General features: G+C 38.2%; 1 protein-coding gene across 1 annotated transcript in view; it reads left to right on the top strand.

Moving 5' to 3' along the window:
- Nucleotides 1-19,230, top strand: part of HAPLN1 (hyaluronan and proteoglycan link protein 1) — a 53,971-nt gene that overhangs the window by 14,078 nt on the left and 20,663 nt on the right. Inside the window, exon 2 of the mRNA XM_032676750.1 lies at nt 12,520-12,645. Coding sequence (XP_032532641.1) covers nt 12,546-12,645 — 100 coding nt within the window. The 5' untranslated portion in view covers nt 12,520-12,545. The remainder of the gene's footprint in view (nt 1-12,519; nt 12,646-19,230) is intronic.

Raw genomic sequence — 19,230 nt, 5'->3', positions numbered from 1 at the left:
GATCCATGACTATACCTCAAAAGCTGTGAAGTGTAAATTTCAGATTAAAACAGCAGGGTTCAAAGGCATTAGTTCTGTATAGTGTAATCTCTTAGTGGTATGTTGGAGGTGCACAATTTATCTTCATTAAATGCAGGGTTTATATGAATGCTTTTATGTCTATGTCAGATTTAATTAGAGCACTGACCTGATTTTTAGGAATAGACTTCTACTGTCTACAGCCTTTTCAGGGAGACTGGTTTATTAAAGATCTCATCTATTATATTTATTTTTTTCAGATTATTTCATTTTGGTGCTCAAGAAACTGCTTTTTAAACAGTATAGATTCCTCAAATTAACCAAAAGAAAAGGGTGTTTTCAAAGATTGCTATCATGTGCCAATGAAAACGTATTTTTTAATGTGCTAATGTCAGTGACATTTTCTTTACTGCTTTTTGCTGTATTAGCAGCTATGGCCCCTAAAATGAGAAACTTCTCCCTTTGGATGTGTGGTTCCTGTGAGAATGTTAAAATAACTGTTCTACATGAATAACCCATTTTAGAAACAGATTAACCACCAAATAAGTCTGAAGGAGGGGTGAGCATGGAGGTTCTATCTGGGGCCTGCTCATGCCCATCCTGTGAGATTCCGTTCCCAGAGAACAGTAAGTTAATATTTTGTGAATATTAATTTTTTGAATGTCTTGAGGATTCAAGAGAGAAAAAGAGAGACAAATTGTTTCATTGAAGGTTTCATGTTTGGTAATTTCTCTCCTTGTCTTGAATAGACATCTCTGGAAAGAGGATGACAAAATTTCTGCAAGATAGGTAGTCTTATCAGTTTTCACTGGAGCAACCATGTCAACCAAAAACACATCTTGCTTTGTCAGAGTGTGTTCAACAGTCAGAGTTTGAATAATGGTCATCCACATATATGTATATATACATATATACACACATATATATAAAAATATGTGTGTATATATACACAAATAGCAATATATATGTGCAGTGGAGCACATTAGAAGGGTTTCAGCTTTTTTCCTGTTATATATTAGACAGAGCATCTGCTCTTCAGTTCACAGTAGTAGCATCCACTGCTGCAGTAAATACCCCATTGTGGCCAAAATAGATGCAAGTTCCTGGGCTGGTTCAAGCAAACCAGCTTGGCAGGTTTTTCTCCAAGACAGCCATGGGTGCAGGAGAGCAGGACTTAGAGTCTGTAGTTGCTCCACAGGTCATTGATACCATGGCACGAGTGCAAAAAAACTGTGCTTTTTATAATAAGACATCACTTTCCTCACCAGCTGCTACCAATTATGCTCTGGGAGGCTTTTTTCCCCCCTCTTACAGCTATGCCTACACTAGGACTGACCTGTCAGCATTGCTCTACCCATCTAACTAAATCAATAAACCTTCTTTAGTGTAGATTAAACTTAATTAGGGATTAGCATAGCTCCCAGTCTCTTGTTTGGCAGCCCTCAGGCTGAGAGGTGGAGCTCTGCTAGGGTTAGTTTATGGAGGCCTCCACAGGGATAGGTTTGAGAATTTGGGGCTCTTTTTCTTTTAACTTCTGCTATTTGACTCTTTAAAAACCCTGCCCTGGCAAAACAGCCCAGAGAACAGCATTTATGCTGCGAGCCTTGACATTTGGATGTAAGTGGATCTGTGCATTTGGCCTCTGAAAAAGAAATGAAACTGAGCTGACCCCACAAGATTTAAACTCCCAGTAAGTGAGAGATCCTAGAATAGTGTCCTATGCCCTGTATGCTCTGCATTTTATATAGCTCAGGAAATTTCTACATGTCACCGAGATGAAAGCTGGCTTAAGTAGAAGCCAGTAACTCAATTTATTTGATAATTTTTAGTCCCAGTTGAAAATCACAATCCTAACTTCAAAAAGCAGTAAGAAAATATTAAACCTTGCTGATGCACAGATCCCTCATGGTCTGACAAATACTTAGGGTAGATGATGCCGCATATAGTGGAGAAAAATTACAACTCTTCCACAGTTCAGTCTGTGGAGCATCTGAGAAGAAATGAGCAGAAATGTCAACTTTCCAAGGCAATCCTCAGTAGATCTTCCTGTTCTCTTTTCTTCCCTGTGGGGCAGTGAAGGCTTAGCAGCAACAATCCCTGCTAATAGCACACCAAAGGGAAAACCAATCCTTTTTCCATTACCAGCACTTTGGGGCAGGGAATGTCCCCTCAGAAAGTTTTGGAGATGCCCTGTTTGCCCTGCTTTTCAGTCCTTCACCACAGGCCAGTTTTAACACCCCTATTTGCAGTCAGTGAAGCTTATTATGGAAATTTTCCAGTTGCCTCTGGGACACATACTTGTGTGAAAGTATCAGTGAAGATTTAGTGACTGAAAAAAAAGAGCTTGAGAAGGGCCAAACTGTGTCAAGGTAAAAGTTTGCCTTGCCCTGTGTCCAGTGATCACCTGCACTAATTGCTCAGGGAAAGAATATATCTTTAAAAATAAAAAGTAAAAATGGACAGGAAGAGTGTAAAACTATCTTGTGTTTCCAGTGCCTTAGTAAGAGATCCCTGTCTGTGGTATAGGACTGTTCCCACCACCCTCCAGAGTGTGTCAGGAGTCCTTGTTTTAGCAGCACAGCTTCACCTCATGGTTGAGGGTGTGGATTGGGTGACACTGTCTGGAGGGTGTTCAAAGGTGCTATTGAAATAATGTCTGTGGGGCTGAAATACCCTGCATAATCCCGAGGACATTAAAGGAACAAAAAAAGCCCTGCATTTATTCTGGATGACTGTAGAATTGCTGATCCCTGTAATTAACTTGGTTGAGTGGAACATTGAAAAAAGTAGGTGAATCCTATTCATTTAAATTGACATCTTTGAAACCCCATTGATTTTCAGCCTACCAGTGTTGTAGGCATTCTTGTTGTTGACTAAGCAAGGATATGACCTTGTCTGGCTTAAACAAATCCATACAATCTCCTTGTTAACTGAGCTTTCCAATTCAGAGATTATCAAGAAAACCTGTTGGGTTTTTTTTCTGAAATCTGCACAGGTTTACTTTACTTGAAAGAAAAGACCATAAGCCAGCAGATATTGCTGGCAGCCAAAAATAAGTCTTAAAACAGTTGAATTAACAATTACATGGATTTTTTTTTACATTATATTCTGTTTCATGTCATATACCTATGAATTAAAACCAATCCTTAGACTTTGGTTCTCTCAGTCTCTATATTAGTATGTACTAAACTCAACTATCTCCTGTCTGTGGCTTTCCATACATTCTTTTTCTTAATGTATACGTTATTTTTCTGATGCAGAATGTAAGTATTTCCTAGATATAGGACTTCAGTCACATCTTCCTACACCTGAATATATCTGAACTTAAAATACAGCGTACTTTTGTTATTGTACTCGGTGCACTAAACTACACAACTAAACTGCACACTCTGCAAGCTCCTTTGCTTACACAGCCTAAGAGAGTTTTGTTAACCATGATATGCTGCATCATGATTTTATCAAGCAGTTGCAAATTATTCAGTTGATCTTAATTCTCTGTTTTACATTTTCTGAAATTTCCTCGAGCCCTTGTGCTTTTTCGTTATGAGGGCATTAAACCAGGGAAAAGTGTTTGGAGGACCTCCTGCATTCTTTTTCATTTTTTGTCTTTGATTTACAAGTATGTGTTAAAATTATCTTTATTTTCACAACTTAACATCTCAAATCACTCTCAGTGGTCCAGAGTGGGGATGGAACTGCTATTTTGCATGCTTTCTACCACACCCTTGGAATGTGAGGGCTGACTTCTTCCCATTTTGCACATAACCACTGCATCAGACAGAGAGAAACCTTCTGTATGACTAAGCATTTCAAGAGACAGACCATTAAGTCAGCCACATGTATCTCTATTTCATTTGCAGATATTTAATGACCTGTATCAGGCAGAACAGTGTTGCTATTAGAGCATGGAGTCCATTTAGGAAATTACTGGAGTCAGATAACTGTCAGAGTATTAAAAGCTGCTTTGAGGTGTCTCTTGTAAGAAGTCCCAGTGATGAGAAAGGTGCTTTGCTGCCAGTGCTGAGTGTAACTGGGAGCGTTTGGGTAGCTGTATGTGGATTAGTAGGAAGCCCCATCCGATTGTACTGGATCATATCATTAATAGCAGGAACCAGGAGAGTCTGTGCCTGTCATAACAGGGAAGGAAAAAATTCTGCTTGAGATAAGAATCGGTTAACCCACTTATATTAAGGCTTTTGCCAAAAATTAGGTATCCAAGAACAAAAAAAAAGGGATCCCCTGTGTCATAATCTAGTCCTCTCCTATCCACGTTCCACTTCATCCCAGGCAGTTTTTCAGAGAGCAAGCAAGTTATGATTTAAAACTAGCTGTGTTTCTTTCCTCCATGCTAAAATGTGATTTAAAACTTGCTATGTTTTTTTCCGTCATACTAAAATGTCTTCATGGAGGCTGTGACATTTTTCTACAGCTTAAAATCATGTAATTTCCAGTCTGAACTTATTTACAGCCCCACTAGTTCTGTTCCCAAATCTTAGCTGAAATGTTCTTTTCCTCCTCTGGCATTTACTCTGATGTATTTATAGAGAGCAACTATATCCCTCCTCAGCTGTATTTTGCCAGACTAACGAAGACAAGCTCTTTTGGTCTGTTTTTGTAAAATGGGTTTTTGTTTTCTCTGATTCCCCCAACAAACCCTTGCCTGGATGTGTCATATTCTGAGCTACTCCCTTCTGATCCCAGGGGACCAGGGATGTGGGCAGAATGCCTGAAGATGTTGCCAGTGACATGGAGTGGGAAAAGAGATTGTCAAGGTGATGGAGATATACAGTAGTCAGCCCAGCTCTTCGTTGCACCCTGGCAGCCCTTTTGCCGAAATTTCCATTTTCTGTTGCAGTCTTTCTGGAGACCATCAACCCAACCATCCACTTATTTCATGATTCCCTTCCTTGAACTCATCTGGTGATGCTCTGAGGTATAAATTTTGAGGTTTAGCACAACTGTACCATCCACATTTTTTAAAAATCTTTGTCTCTTTTTATAATAGTCTCTTCCTTCTCTATCCTAAATAATAATTTCCCATTTTGCCTCTTCCTCTTGAATCCAATAAATGTCTTTTTCTGGTTCTGTTGCTGTTAGATTCCTTAGTTCAAATTGCAGCACTGCAATCACTGTAAGTCAATATCTGCAACTGGTAGATATGCAGTCTGGACCTTTGAATGTAGAGTAATTTTTGGCACCTTTTTACATCTGACTGATCAAGGGTGTCATGCAAGTCTCTGTTATCATTACTGCAAACCAGAAAACAATATTTTATTTGGGGCAGAGTTGAACCCATGTCCCACAAAGTCTGAACTCACGACATGACCTCTAGACCTTCCCCTTCTTTAGAATAACTGATCTCAGTAGCAAGTATGTTTTGCCATTGAGTGCAGATAAATTCAGTTAAAGTATTGCTGAAAGAATTGTGCTTTTACAAGTGATCTCCATATGGCTTTGATCTGGCCACACCTGCAGCCAATTCTTTGTGATGAAATATCCAAAGAAAATTTATGTATCATTGCAGTAGGATGCAGATGTTTGATGAAAACAGTGCTGTTGTAAAATTAAAGTGTTTACCTTCTTAGAGACAATGAATCAACAGAGACTTGCACTGGAAATGTGGAACAGCAATTTAAAAATATGCAGAACATTATATCTCTGCTATTATTTCTTGAGGAAACTGAGTAGCTTGTTAAAACTCATTCTCAATGAGATTAAAAGTGCAAACAGGGCAATTCTCAGACGACAGAAAAAAAAAAAAAAAAAAAGAGAGAGGACAGGACCAGGTTCTCATGGCTGGCTGGGCAAGGAGTCTTGTTTTATGGTTTGCACCAGGATCCATGACAAAAATGTTATACTTCCAGTAATTCCTTACAGCAGGCTGGCACCAGCTCCCATTCAGAAAGGCTGGCGGTGCATCTGTTCTCTCCCAGAGTGGCATCCTTAGAGGATATGAAAGCACTGTTAATGTTTTTAATTTTAATTTTTATATTGCTGGTACCGTCAGCTTAGCTGGCAAAAGGAATGAGAACTCCATCATATTTGATGTGGGACAGTCAGAATGGAGATGTTGCACCTCCCCCTGATAAAACAAATATCATCTGGCCCATTCCATAGCTCATATTGTTATCATTTCATGGACTGTTTCCTAGCATTACCATTCCTATAACTTTAAAAATATTTCCTGAGCAAAACGTCTAAAGACTAAATTTTAAGGGGCAATTAGATAATTTGGTTTGAATGACTTATCAAAGAGCTTGAATAAGTTTAAAAACCAGCTGCCTGCAGTGACATGGAATTTCTACACTGAGTATCAGTAGGTGATTTTCCTAGCTTCTCTTGAATTCATTCTTTTTTGCCATATTTGCAGAAAAGAAACTTTTCTTTGTCCCTATAGGAGGGGTTGTGTTTGGGGCTGATTTTGTTTTTCATGTGCAATAACAGATTTTCTGCCAAGTTTGTGCATGTACTTGATAGAAATTGGAGGAGACTTAGATTGTGTAGACGCATCTTTTAGGTCTGCTTCAAAACATCATCATATTTTAAGTGGCTGAGCACATGGAAGTTCTCTTGGGGGAGACATGGCTTGAGTTGTAGGAAGGATGAGCAACCATTCACCACAGAGATTTATGAAATAAGTTTACTAGGTAAAAAACCTGTTTCTTGTCATCCTGGACCCTGCATCTGGTAGAGTTTAGAGGCAACAAATGTAGTACTGTTTTGGTGCTTAGTAACACTAATGTCCTAGAGCCTCTCTGCCCAAATGTCCCAGCCTGAATTAATTAAATGTGAAAATGATCCTAATTAAATAAATGTCAAAAAGCCAACTCACTTGGGTTGGCTTTGGGTAAATTCTTTGCTTTTTCTCTGTACACAAAAACCTCAAAAATTCTGTCTGACTGATTTAAAATGGTGTTTAGATTGGACTAAAAAATCAGCTAAGAGCATGAAATCTAGCACTACAAGTTTAGATACAGAAGGTAGTTCAAATTCTCAAAAACAGGAAAAAGAAGAAGATACAGTAAGCAAGTTAAAAAACCCAGATTTTAAGAATCTGCCCAATTATATAAGCTATATGAGATTTATTTTTTCAATTATCTAAAGAAGACAGGCATCCAGCTTTCGTTTACCTTTGGTAGAGTGACAGAACACTAGAAATTTAAAATGTTTGTGTCCCTGTAGAAATCCAAGGATCACAAAAAGAATGGGTAGAACTGGAAGCATCAATAAGGGTGAAAGTTAGAGAAGCAGAAAAAAACCCTGGCAGAACTTTCCCAAAGTGGGTGGCCTTGCAGAAATTATGCAGGGCATTGGGAAATATAACTCTCACCAAAAAAGTATCTTGAAGAAGAGGTTTAGGTGATAGTAATGGACCCAGAAAGCAGCAAGGGCCTGATGAAAAGCCAGTTTTGTAAATATGACCAAAAGGCAAGAAAAACAAAAGAGGGAGATCAAGTTATATAGTTCATTATTTAAAAAAAAAAAACAAAAAAACAAAACAAAAAAAAAAACAAAAAAAAAAAAAAAAAAAAAAAAAAAAAAAAAAAAAAAACAAAAAAAAACCAACCAAAACCAAAACCAAAAAATCAAAATCAAAACCAAATAAGTAAATAAACAAAACTCCAACATAACTAAGAAAGAAAACTACTCCAAGAACTGAGTAGTCAGTACTCCATCAGGGAATCCTTACAGCACATTTTCTGTACTCTTATTTGTATCCAACCTAGAGTACCAAATTTTCTACCCTTTAGTCCTAAAGCCAGACCACATGACCTTGGCTATACCCTATGAATAAAGTCAAAAGTACTGTTACCCCCCCTGCATCTGGAATAAATTTCATATCTAATGCAAGGCAGACACTTCAAAAACCATAAAGACATTTTCTTTCTCTCTACAAGCAATTTATCAGCATTCTTCCCAGGGAATTAATAGTCTGCAGGGGGTTTCAAATGCCTTTGAATGGTCATGCTGCTTTTGCACTGAGCTGTTCTGCCCTGGGTTAGAGTACTACTCTGAAAACCTGCTCTCCAGACAGCAGCTATCTGGACTTTGGATGGCCTCAAGTCTCACACAGCCTCACAAATTTCCAAATTACCTTAACTAATGAAGTGTCATGGGAGGAGCCCTTGGAAAGCCAGCTATAAGTCATTCTAATAGAGAATGTAAACATCATCATTCTCATGCTACCAGTTGTTCTTTCTTCTTGCCGTAGCATCAGCAAAATTTCCTAGTGGGAACCCTTCAGCTTACGGAACAGCCTGCTGGATCTGTCTTGCCTTAATTCCATCAGGCTGGGGGACTCTTTCACCAAGAAAAACTTGTTTTCCTAGCAAAATGAGTGAAAAACAGAATCCAGAGTAGATGGTGTAAGGGCAATCGTGACAAGAAGTGTATTTTCTTTTGATTTTGTGAACTGAGGTCCCAAGTCTGTAGCTGGAACTGAGTATTTTACTTTTGTCTTTGGAGAATGGAAGATCTTTGAAGGAGATAGGAGTAGTTACTCAAAGACAAAAATTATTAGACAAAAGGTATCCTGGGTCAGTTAAACACACACCTACCTTCCACTGACCACACTGGTTAGATATAAACTGACCTTAACAATAGCTGAGACTCCCAGTGAAAAGTAAATGTTTCACTTACAGACAGAATAACTTAAGTGTCCACAATCGGTAGCCAAATTCCATTCTTATGGTTTGACTCAGCTGCCTCAAAACCCAGGTGTTTATCCTTGTCTCCAAAGTATGATCTTTAAGAGATTTGGGACAGACTAGAAATCTGCTTGATCAGCTAGACTGAAATATTTTTCTCCAACTTCCCAGTTTTAGGAAAGGCTTTTTAAGAGAGTAAATACTGCCTAGACTGGTCTTCCTCCTATTGTGTTATCTACCATCAGTGTCTAAAGGTGAGAGATCCTTCATTACTGCAGCTGGCTCCGTCTCCCTGAAAATACATATATTTTATTTCATTAGCATTAATTTCTCTCAGCTTAATGCCAGTTCTCAGATAGATCAGAGCTCCACAGAGAGTGGGCCTGTAAACACTTATATTATACAGTAGGTTTGTACATGGATGTGAATAGCCCAAAGATTTGAGGGCTGTTTCAAACTCAAATTATCAAAAGTGATTTTACTGATTCTGCTGCTTGGTTTAGATATCATTGCTCCCTGCCTTTACTGGCTTTATGAGTTAGATAAAATCCATTCTATGACAGTGTCAGCAGCTGGAACATAGGAGGTGATGGTTGTACCACCATATCCTCTTTTGCCATTGTGAGTTCAGGCAGTGAAAAGTCCTTTCTTATCAGGGGAACAAACATCACATATATTAATATATTAGTATGTGATATAAGACAAAATTAATTCGTGTGAACAAAGGCATTCCACAATAAAGGCTATTAACTACTACCAGAGAGAGAATATTGAGTTAGGTGGACATTGTCTTCACACAGTGGATTCTCTCATATTCTGTAGCCAGAGAGTAGTTGTAGGAGTAAATAAGAAATATTTTATTAAGAACAGATGTTGGTATGTAATGCTATTTTTCAGTATTCTGCCTTTCAGAGAAATGCCTGTCCCTTATGCAGTTGAATTACCTCATGGCATTCTGTTAATTTTTGGAACGTTATGTTAAATAATATTTAACATAAACGCAAACATTGGTGTTTTACAACCTTTTAGTTTTACCAGTAGTAGATGAATTATGACTGGGTAAGTGTGACAAAATGGTAGTTAATGTCGAAATTTCAAATTGTGTCCGAGAATGGAGAGTTCTTGAGAATTTAAACACTGAAGGTGCAGTGACCTTGAACACTTCCCTGAGCCTTGAAGTCTCCCTTTAAAAAACACTTCTCAGCTTCTATGGGTCCCTGTCCAGAGAGACAGGAGATTCATAAACTGCAGTAATTGAAACTAGTGTGAATTTCTTGAGTATGACTAATCATTACCATTTCTTACCAAAAAAAAAAAAAAAAAATCACTTACTTCCAGCCAAGATTTTATTAATTTTAATATGGAAACATCCACACCTATCATGTCTCCCCTGAGGTCTTCCCAGACTGCTGCAGAAATGGAGCTTTGGCTAGAACTGAGGATGTGAATTCCTCTGGCTAATTGCTTTTTGGATAACCCACAAAACACCAGGGGGCAGATTCTTGGCCTAGTAAAGTGTCTCTGGCTTGATGCCATGACTCCCATTGTGGGGAATCCCAGGAGAAAAGTGGTACAAGGTTGTAACACACATCAGATACACATATTTTCTCAGCTGCTGTTGCACTTGGCATAATCTGTGCCTATTAACAAATCTAAAGCACCACCATCTTGGGTATATTACTCCAGAAAAACCACAGAATCGAATGTGTCAGTCTGCAACCATAACGCTGATTTTGTCCATGTCTGTGGCATGAATTGTATAAAACTGTCCAGCTGCATTTAGAATATTTGAGGAAAAGGAAAAACAGATCTTCAAGTCATCACTGACCTACCTCTCATTCTGCCTGTGTGATGCTGTCACATAAACTCTGTAGAGTAACAGGGTATTTGCTTGAAGGTACAGGTAAATATCACTGAAAGGTATATCCTGCTGCCCTCAGTGCATCACACTCAACCTGAAACTATTTATTCTGACAATCACCCCCTGTTAATGAGCAGTTAAAGCTCTCCCAGGGCAGTTCTGCAGAGCCCCTGTGGGCTTTGCTCCTACTCACTGGGCCCAGGAGAGAAAGAGATAGATAGGTAAATTAGATAGATATTAATCAACAGCCAAAAAACATAGACCTCAAACCCAAAGCATTTTTCACTCTTGGAGGAAATACATGTGTGGTTGGTATGGGGTTTGTGAGTGACAGAGCAGTGTGTCTTTACCCCAGCAGGTTCTGCCCTCCCAAGCAGCCAGGCCAGCAGTCCCCTAGTGCAGGAGGAACGCCCAGCTGCCTTTGTGTGACCCTTCAGACAGCCTAGGCTCGTTCTGGTGTGCTCTAGAGGGAGCCACATATGTCCTTGCTCTCCAGAATGGAGGTCACCAGCCTTTCAAGCTTTCCAGGAAAGAGGGAGTGGCCTTAAGTTACTGAGCGTGGACTACCTGGAAAACAGTGTGCAGGCAGCACTTGTGCTGCCTCTAGACACTCCACAGAAAGGATTAAGGGATGCTGAATTGGCTTTGATCTCCCTCTCAAACTGGTTTTGAAGAAATGGAAGGGCAGGCAAGTAACAGGCATGTTCTGATATGAAAAAAATGGCAATGACATTTCTGCATTTCAGTCTGTAGTAGGGGTTGGTTCATATCACAGTATTTGGATCTAGAGTTGAAACAATTCGCTGTTTGTGTCTGTCTGGGAACAGGGATTGTTTGTGAAGCTCACACCTTGAACCCAGTTTTGGCTGAGTACCCTGCAAATTTTATGTGTTTCTAAATCTGATAGAGAAAAGGGGGGGGGGAGGGAATTATCTCTGCATTAGTAAGTATGTTAATAATGCTGCCATTATCTGATAATTGGGGGGAAAAAAACCCTAGTCTCTTGAAAGGTATAGTTGGGAAATAGCTCTCTTTTATTTCAAGAAATAAGAGTAATGAAACGTATAGCTATAAAACACGCAGCAGTCCAAACCCTCTACATAAAACCAATCTCTTGTATTTTATGCCTCCTTTTCTATATCAGGTCTTCATTTGCCTAATTACTTCTCAGAGGCTGGCAGAGATTTTCCCTGCAGCGCTGAGCTCTGCTGACTGCAGAGACCCTACCTGGCACACTAAGTTAGTGCGTCAGCATTCTAGGTAGAAATGAATGAGAAATCAATCAGGGCAACTGCAGTGGCAGCATATACAATACTAACCTAATCCAACTTCGTGCATGGTTTCAAACATTTCATTGTGTAATTTAGGCATCTTTTAAGATGGTAAATGGATCTGAAATAAAATGGATCTTTCTAGTCAGCCTAATAAATGTTTTGTCATCTTTACTACTTAGCTCAAGCAACCTTGCCACATTGACAGATAAGTTAAATTGCAGCCTTGATTGAAATGCCAAATCCTACAAGAAGGTTGTTTTAATCTTGAAAGTCTATCACCAGCAAATTGCATCATGCAGTGGATATAGATACAGTGATACAGCTTTGATTGTTTTAATTGTATGTTCAGACCAGGTCTAGAATAGGTCTGGAAAAGCAAAAGTACACCAGAACTTGTTTTGCAACACAGATACTGCTCAGGTATGGTCTTGCAAGGAGTTTGGTTTAGGAATACTTGTCTGTGTGCTCTCATTTTTTCGTGCTGTATTTCTGCACAGGCAGAGTTAAATATGGATTGCCAGTTTCATTTGATTAAAGTCCACAATAAAAAGTCTAACCTTAACACCCAAAAAATTAGCAGATGTTCTAACCTTCTTAGCTGAGTGGGTTAAATATGTTACGAACCCTCATCAGATCACTGCTCTAACAAGTTGTGCAGTGCAACACTGTAAAGGTTTCCAAAAATTCACAAGCCTCCCCTTATGTGATGCCCTTACAGTGAAGAAGATTCTTTGGGCTTTAAAGATGAAGAATCTACTTTTTCTGGTGCTGATTTCTGTCTGCTGGGCTGAACCTCATCCTGACAAGTCCAGTCTGGAGCATGAAAGAGTTGTTCACATTCAAGGTAAGGAAACACATGAGAAAATACCAGTATCTTCATGTTGTTGAGGGAAACAGAATAATATGTTTAATGATTCACAATTTATTAATTTTTTATGCTGCCACACTGTTTTTTAAGTGTTATTATTGCTGATGACCAAACCTTTTCTTTTCTGTTCTGTTGCATTATTTTTACTTCTAAGGAAAGAAAAAAAAATGAAAATTGCACTGTTTAATAGCACTTAGTCAAAACCTTGCAAATATTAGTGAGTAAAGTACAGCATGATTTAAGACAAAGGCAAAAAGCATGCATCCTAAACTAACAAGCAACTGCAGTGGGTTGAAATACTTCAGTTTATTGTGAAGTAGATTTGATTTTAAGAGATCTGCCATACATAGTTCTTCACAGTACAGAAATTTATTGCTGCGTATTATTTAAAAAGGCTCAGCATGTTTGAGATCATATTTTCACAATTTAAACCAGAAAAAAAAAGAAACTTACCCCGGTAGAAATGCACCTTTCCTCATACCTTTAATTCACACTAAATATTATCCTGGCCTCCTGCACAATCCTGCTTGTTTCATGTTTGAATCCCAGAGCTTATAGCTGTGGCAGGATTTGAGTCTGCAGCAAAATGCAGCTGTTTTTTAAAGTCCCAGCTTCAGTCATTAAGGGTCATCCTCTATAAGAAAAAATAGGGGGTTTATGCTGTTAGGGCAGGCAGAATGAACAGGATTTTCCTGCTTTCACTCCTGTGTTTCTCGGGGCTGGTTTAAATAAATTCTGCAAAATTAAGAAGCACAGAATTAGTGTTCCTCCCACTCCCTCTCTCTTCAAAATTTGATTCTTTCTCTCAACAGCTGACAAATTTTGTTATTTGAGTGTTTGTGGAAATATGAATTACCAAGGTCGAACAGGTTACTGGGGAAGGCTGAGCATTTAAAAGTTCACAGGAGAGTCATAGAAGTTAAAGCTACCCTGCACTTATTAAAATAAGCGCTGGAATTGTCAAGGTCAAACAAGGAATAAAAAGGAGCTGCCTTCCCTCTGAGTAAACTCTCAGGATGAAGGTCAAATGAATGTGTTAAATCAAAATGAAGACATACAACTGTTGTGAGATGATGAACATTTGATCCCCAGGGCAAATTTCAAATTAGACATCAATCTCTAATAAACATGCATTTTGCCTTTCCTTTGTATAATGCAGCTTCTCTTCTCTGAACTTTATCTCTTTTGGAGGGTTAACTTAGTGGACTAGTCACTAGTTCAGTGTAATTCACAAGTCATACATTCACTTATCAGCAACTCTTCAGCATGTGTACAGTGCAAGTGCCAAATAGTTCAAAACTGACAGAAGTTTCAAGATGGACCTTTCTCCCGGTCCATGGAAACTCACCTGTACCTCAAGAGTTTCTTCTTACAAGGAAAGCTGGATAAAGCCTTAAATTTGGGCTCTGCCATAAGTTTTGTACATCATCGAGTTCAGGCTCTGAAATACACAGACCACAAATCAGAGAGAATAAATCTGCTTGGGACTTGCCATTTTCACGTGTAATTTTTGTTATTCCTCTCTGCATTATGGAATTCCATCAGGGTTGGGATTCCTCCCTCCCCAAAGCTGCATAAACACAATATTCTACACCTGGAAATGGGCTGGAGATCAGGGAACACTGTGGAACATGTGTTGTAACTTCATACAAAAGGTATTTTTTATCACATTAACAAGTCTGGCATCCTTCTCCTCATCTGAAATCCAAGAGATGTGTAGCTAGTCTCCTCCTGGATTGCATGCCTGGGAATACCTTGGAATTACAAAAGGTGTGGGTGAATGTTGTGTAGTTAATTCTTACATAGAAATGAAAGAGATTTCCGGAGGCAGTGAAGGAAACTCTCTTATATTCCCCGTTCTTTACCTCATGTAATCTCCTGCAGGCTAAGTTTAATTTCATAAAAAAGGTTGATTCAGATCTCCTGACTGCACCCTGCTTTCCTGGTATGAAAAATACTCTCCTAATTCTCCATGTTTATTGTATGGCCTTATGCTTCCCCTACTGTTGTTCTTTAGCTTCAAATAACACTTTGTCTTCTTTGATGTTCACTTTAAAATATTAATAACACCATATCCTTACAGCTATCATTTGAGTATACTTTTTCAAATTCTTCTCTAAGTGTATAACCTCCAGATTACAATTATAATTTGATATTGTAACCTGAAAATGTTAGCAGTTCATCTCTACGCTGGTTCTTATTCAAATTCATATTCCTTGGGTGCACCCAGCCAGGATTTTATTCCAAATAAAATCTTTGGCTGCCTTTAGTATTTTTGTTTTCCGGATAACAATGCATTGTTCTTCAGACCTTGGATCAAATTTGCATTCTTCCCACCTGCACTGCAATGCTGGTTAGCAATCTCTTGTGATAGACAGTATTTAGCAGTCAATGTCCCTCACTGTCACTTGCAACTAACAAGTAGAAGCTCTATATCAACAAGTCTTCATACTGGGGCTTAAAAATCTAGACTGTACATTTAGTGTTAAATGATATCATACTTTTTTCACCCTTCTTTCTTCGGACTTTCTAAATACCCACTCCCTTCCCTTCAGTGTTGTTTAATATGCTATGTGAAAATTTAATTAATTCAATAGTCACGATTATTTTTTAAGGTAAAATTAGTGGAAATATTAAAGACTCAGATATTATACAGGAGACAGTCCACTGGCCTTTTTCATGTATTGTCCATTATCACCCTGAGCTGCAGGCAATTGATATATCACGTTTCCCTGGACTCATACATTTATTTTTATTATGTAGCTGATATCAAACTAGTCTGACACCCCTTGGTAAGTATCTACTGCGTTTTATCCCTCTTTCTAGTACTTTGTATCTGTTCTTCAACAATTTCCCTTCAAAGATTGTTCTAAGGCCCTGTATGCTGTTAAGGTTGGACTAATCAGATTGTTAATGGTTGAATTACTTTTCTTACATGTATTTGTTATTTTACTACCATGTAGAAATATACAGTACTGTCTTAAAGTGACAGATGAGGTCATACCTCTACCACCAGGTCTACTTACCCCAATTTGCTACCTCTCCATTACTGTTAAAAACTCCTTCCATCTCTCTCAAACTTAGCATTTGTGAGTCAGAACAAACTATTTCATAGACTGTATTGTTTTACCTCCCAACTTTTCACAATATTCCTTTCAGCTCATTTCCTCTGGTCCAATTGCTTTGTTTCTATCTTCTTCTTCTTTGGTTTTATTCCAATACTGAGAACAAAGTTTATAAAACTATCTTAAGATGCATTTTATCTCACCTGTGACTTTATTTTCCTTGCTGAAGCCAGTGGTGGATTTCACAGTTTTGGTCAGGCTGCTCTGTTATCCCAGGCTACCTGACCATATTCCCTTCCTCTGGTGGTTTGTCTGCATAAAAAAAATCATTCTAGTTTCACTTTTTTAGATGAAAGAGTGAGAGTACTGAATTTAAAGAAGATATGTTGTCCCCCTCACCCCAGAAAAGCTCTGTGTGCCTTAGGGGGATACCAGTTCCAGTCTTTAGAAAAAAAGTCATAATTATAAATGAAGAAATCGTTCGGTGAATGAAAAAATGGGATTAAAGTATCCCCTAGCTACTTAAATGCCCACAATAAGAAAGCACTGCTTTAAGCATATCAGTGCGATTAGAGACTCATATTTTCTTTTGAAGACAAGATTTTTGAAGAACTCTGTGCCCTTGAGAGAGGACAACTCTTCCCAGTGCTCACTTTGTGTATCTCCCTAAACTATTCATGGTGCCACTTGCTGACCAATTACCCAAAGAGGCAGAATACCCTTCACAGATAAGAGCATCCCTTCTGTGTGTAGCTGCTCTGCAACATAAGCAAAGTTGACGAAGACATTGCACTAATTGCTAAGTTAATTACCTGAGACGAGCCAGAGCCTAGAAATTACTCCAGTTTTTTCAGGTTTTAGAAATACAACAAGAAAGGGCGGCAATGAGAACACAAAGTTTGGTTTGAGAAGGATCAACATTTAAAATTTTAGCTTTTTTCTGGATATGAGACATTTGTATTATGCAGCATTTCTTTACCTTTGAGACACAAGAATGCATCCCTTTGCCTATCAAGACCTCTGCACACACCAAAAAAATGTGCCCACGTGGAAGGGATGGAAAACTTTATTGAAACAAACAATCCCAAAACACACACACACACACACAAACAAAAAGGTAAATCAGTTAATCAATAAAAAAGGAAAAATAATTGATCAACTTGTTCTGCATTATAATGAGCCCACTTCCCTTTTTACAAAACAGGTCAGCACCAACAGAGGGAAAGAAGCTTCATAGACTTTCTAGACTAGCCAAAAAAAAAACCATGATAAAAGATTAAATGCACTATTGAAATGACCTCTTACACTAATTCTTGTCTTCCCAAGTTTTATGCTTTTCCACTTTGCTTTAGGCTTCCTTCCTTTGGCCCAGATTTCTGCATTTTTCCTTTTTTCAATGATTTTATCTGTCACTTCTTTCCATTTTCTTGCCTTTATCTTTTCCACTTAAAATTTCTTCGTAGTTTTGTTGCCATTCAGGACAGTTTAGGTAACACCATGATCCATTGTGCTTTCTCTTCTTGTAACTGAGCTGCTCCTTTGACATCCACACATCATGTTTTGCTCTACCGATTGTGGTCTGTTGCACCAGCAGGAGATAGAAATGACAGCAAAGAGCAGCCTCACCTCCTATTTTCATAGCGCTTTTATTAAAGGCATTCAGGATTCCATGTTCAGGATCAGACCTTAGGCAATAGGTATCAGGATATTTGGGTTGTAAAATATTATTACAGCAGCAAAACTATTTACATGAAGCATAAATTTAAATTATTAGTTTGCCTTTACTTGTTACATATATATAATTTAAAGTTAATTAAAGAACTGGAAAACCTCCTCAGCAGTTTTGAAGTCTTTGGTTTTGTCAGTCTTAATGCTACCCCTGAAGATTTACTCCTGTGCAGAGACATTATCATGATTTCTGTTCTGTTCTGCTCTATGAGCCCTGATCTTCACGAAATTTATCTATACCAAAGCAAAACATACTTAAATTTTATTAGAGGCAATAATTTAGAGGAGCTGAAGTTTGTTATTTCCCTGATGGGTTTATGTGTTCTTAGGTCTCCCAGAAACATAAACTTGAGTTAATATGGCCTCTTTAACAGTTCCCCCCAACTTGTTACTCAAACTGAGTAGGTGGAATCTGCTAAAAAATGTTTTATCTCAATCTTGTAATGTCTTTGTTATAAAGACAGATTTCTTCTCCACCATTTATAAACCAGGTATTTTTAGCTGTACTATTATTTGGAAACTGAAGTTTTTAACTAAGATTTATCTAATATCTCTCTTACCAATTAAACTTAAAAGGAATGTGTAGGGAGTATTCTGTCCTGTCAGATTAGAGGTAAAAATACGGGATTTGGAGCCTTGTTTTTTTTTTTTCTCATGGCACAATCAAAATGACATTAATCCTTGAGCCAAAAAAACCCAACTTTTACTAGTTTTACAGAGGATATACAAAAGTTCTTACATTTTTTTTTCCCAAAAACAACAGTAAAAAGTTAGTTAGTTAAAACACAGATAGAAAATATGTGTGAGAGGTATGTGGAAAAAAGTGTGTGTGTGTAATTCTTCCTCATGTTCTTCCCTCAGGATTCTCTAAATAATAGATCCATATACAACAATATCAATAATGCGCTTTCTTTAGATATTATAGCAAGTGGGAATTATTGTTATCATATAAATTATTTATGGCTGTTACATAAGCATGTTAGGATCACAAGATGCCAGTGCTATGGGAAGAGTGAGGACATTTTAGCATGAGAGTTATGCTCAAGACCCTGGTAACACCACAGGAAAGCCAGAAACAACTCTGTGTTTATTTAAAGTAGAATGGCAAACAATATTATCAACCTAAGGGCTTGCTAACAGTGGGAACCTTTAGGCAATACATTATCTGACAAAACACATCTATGATGTGACCTTATGATATTTTTTTTCCCTGTAAAAATGCGTCTTGTTCTCTACTACCACTTTTTAAGTTGTTCCATTAAAATGCGGGAATAATCAAGTTTCGTAGCCAGGTCAGCATAAGCCTGTGGACATTACTGGTGGATAAAGTGAATAAGGCTATTTGCCAAGGGTTGTGGTGTGACCCATTCCCTCTGCCCCACACTGTGTTCTTGGCCTTACAAACCTGGATCACCATCCTTCTTGAGTACAGAAGCCAGTTAAGAGGGAAAAATTAAAAAGGAAAAAAGAAGAAAACTGCACAGCAAAGAAAAACCCAAAACCAAACCAAAACCAACCCACTAAAACAATAACAAAAAACCTGGCACAACCCAAAAGTCACTACTGAAAAGACAAAAAAAAAAATCTTAAAATGTGTCCAGCACTAAAATTTGGAACTAAACCAATAACCCAAGGAAATAGAAAGGGTGAGGATAGAATGGGTGGACAGTTTGCTGCTGCAGTGCTTCATTACTTAAGGCTGTAAGATACCCTTTCACCTGCAGTATATACCTGTTTGATTTGGCACCACTGAGTTACAGTAAAGGAA

Source organism: Chiroxiphia lanceolata, chromosome Z (assembly GCF_009829145.1).
Source record: "Chiroxiphia lanceolata isolate bChiLan1 chromosome Z, bChiLan1.pri, whole genome shotgun sequence".
Lineage (NCBI taxonomy): Eukaryota > Metazoa > Chordata > Aves > Passeriformes > Pipridae > Chiroxiphia > Chiroxiphia lanceolata.
Note: the sequence above shows the minus strand (reverse complement) of the source record. Positions and strands in the feature narration are given on the sequence as shown.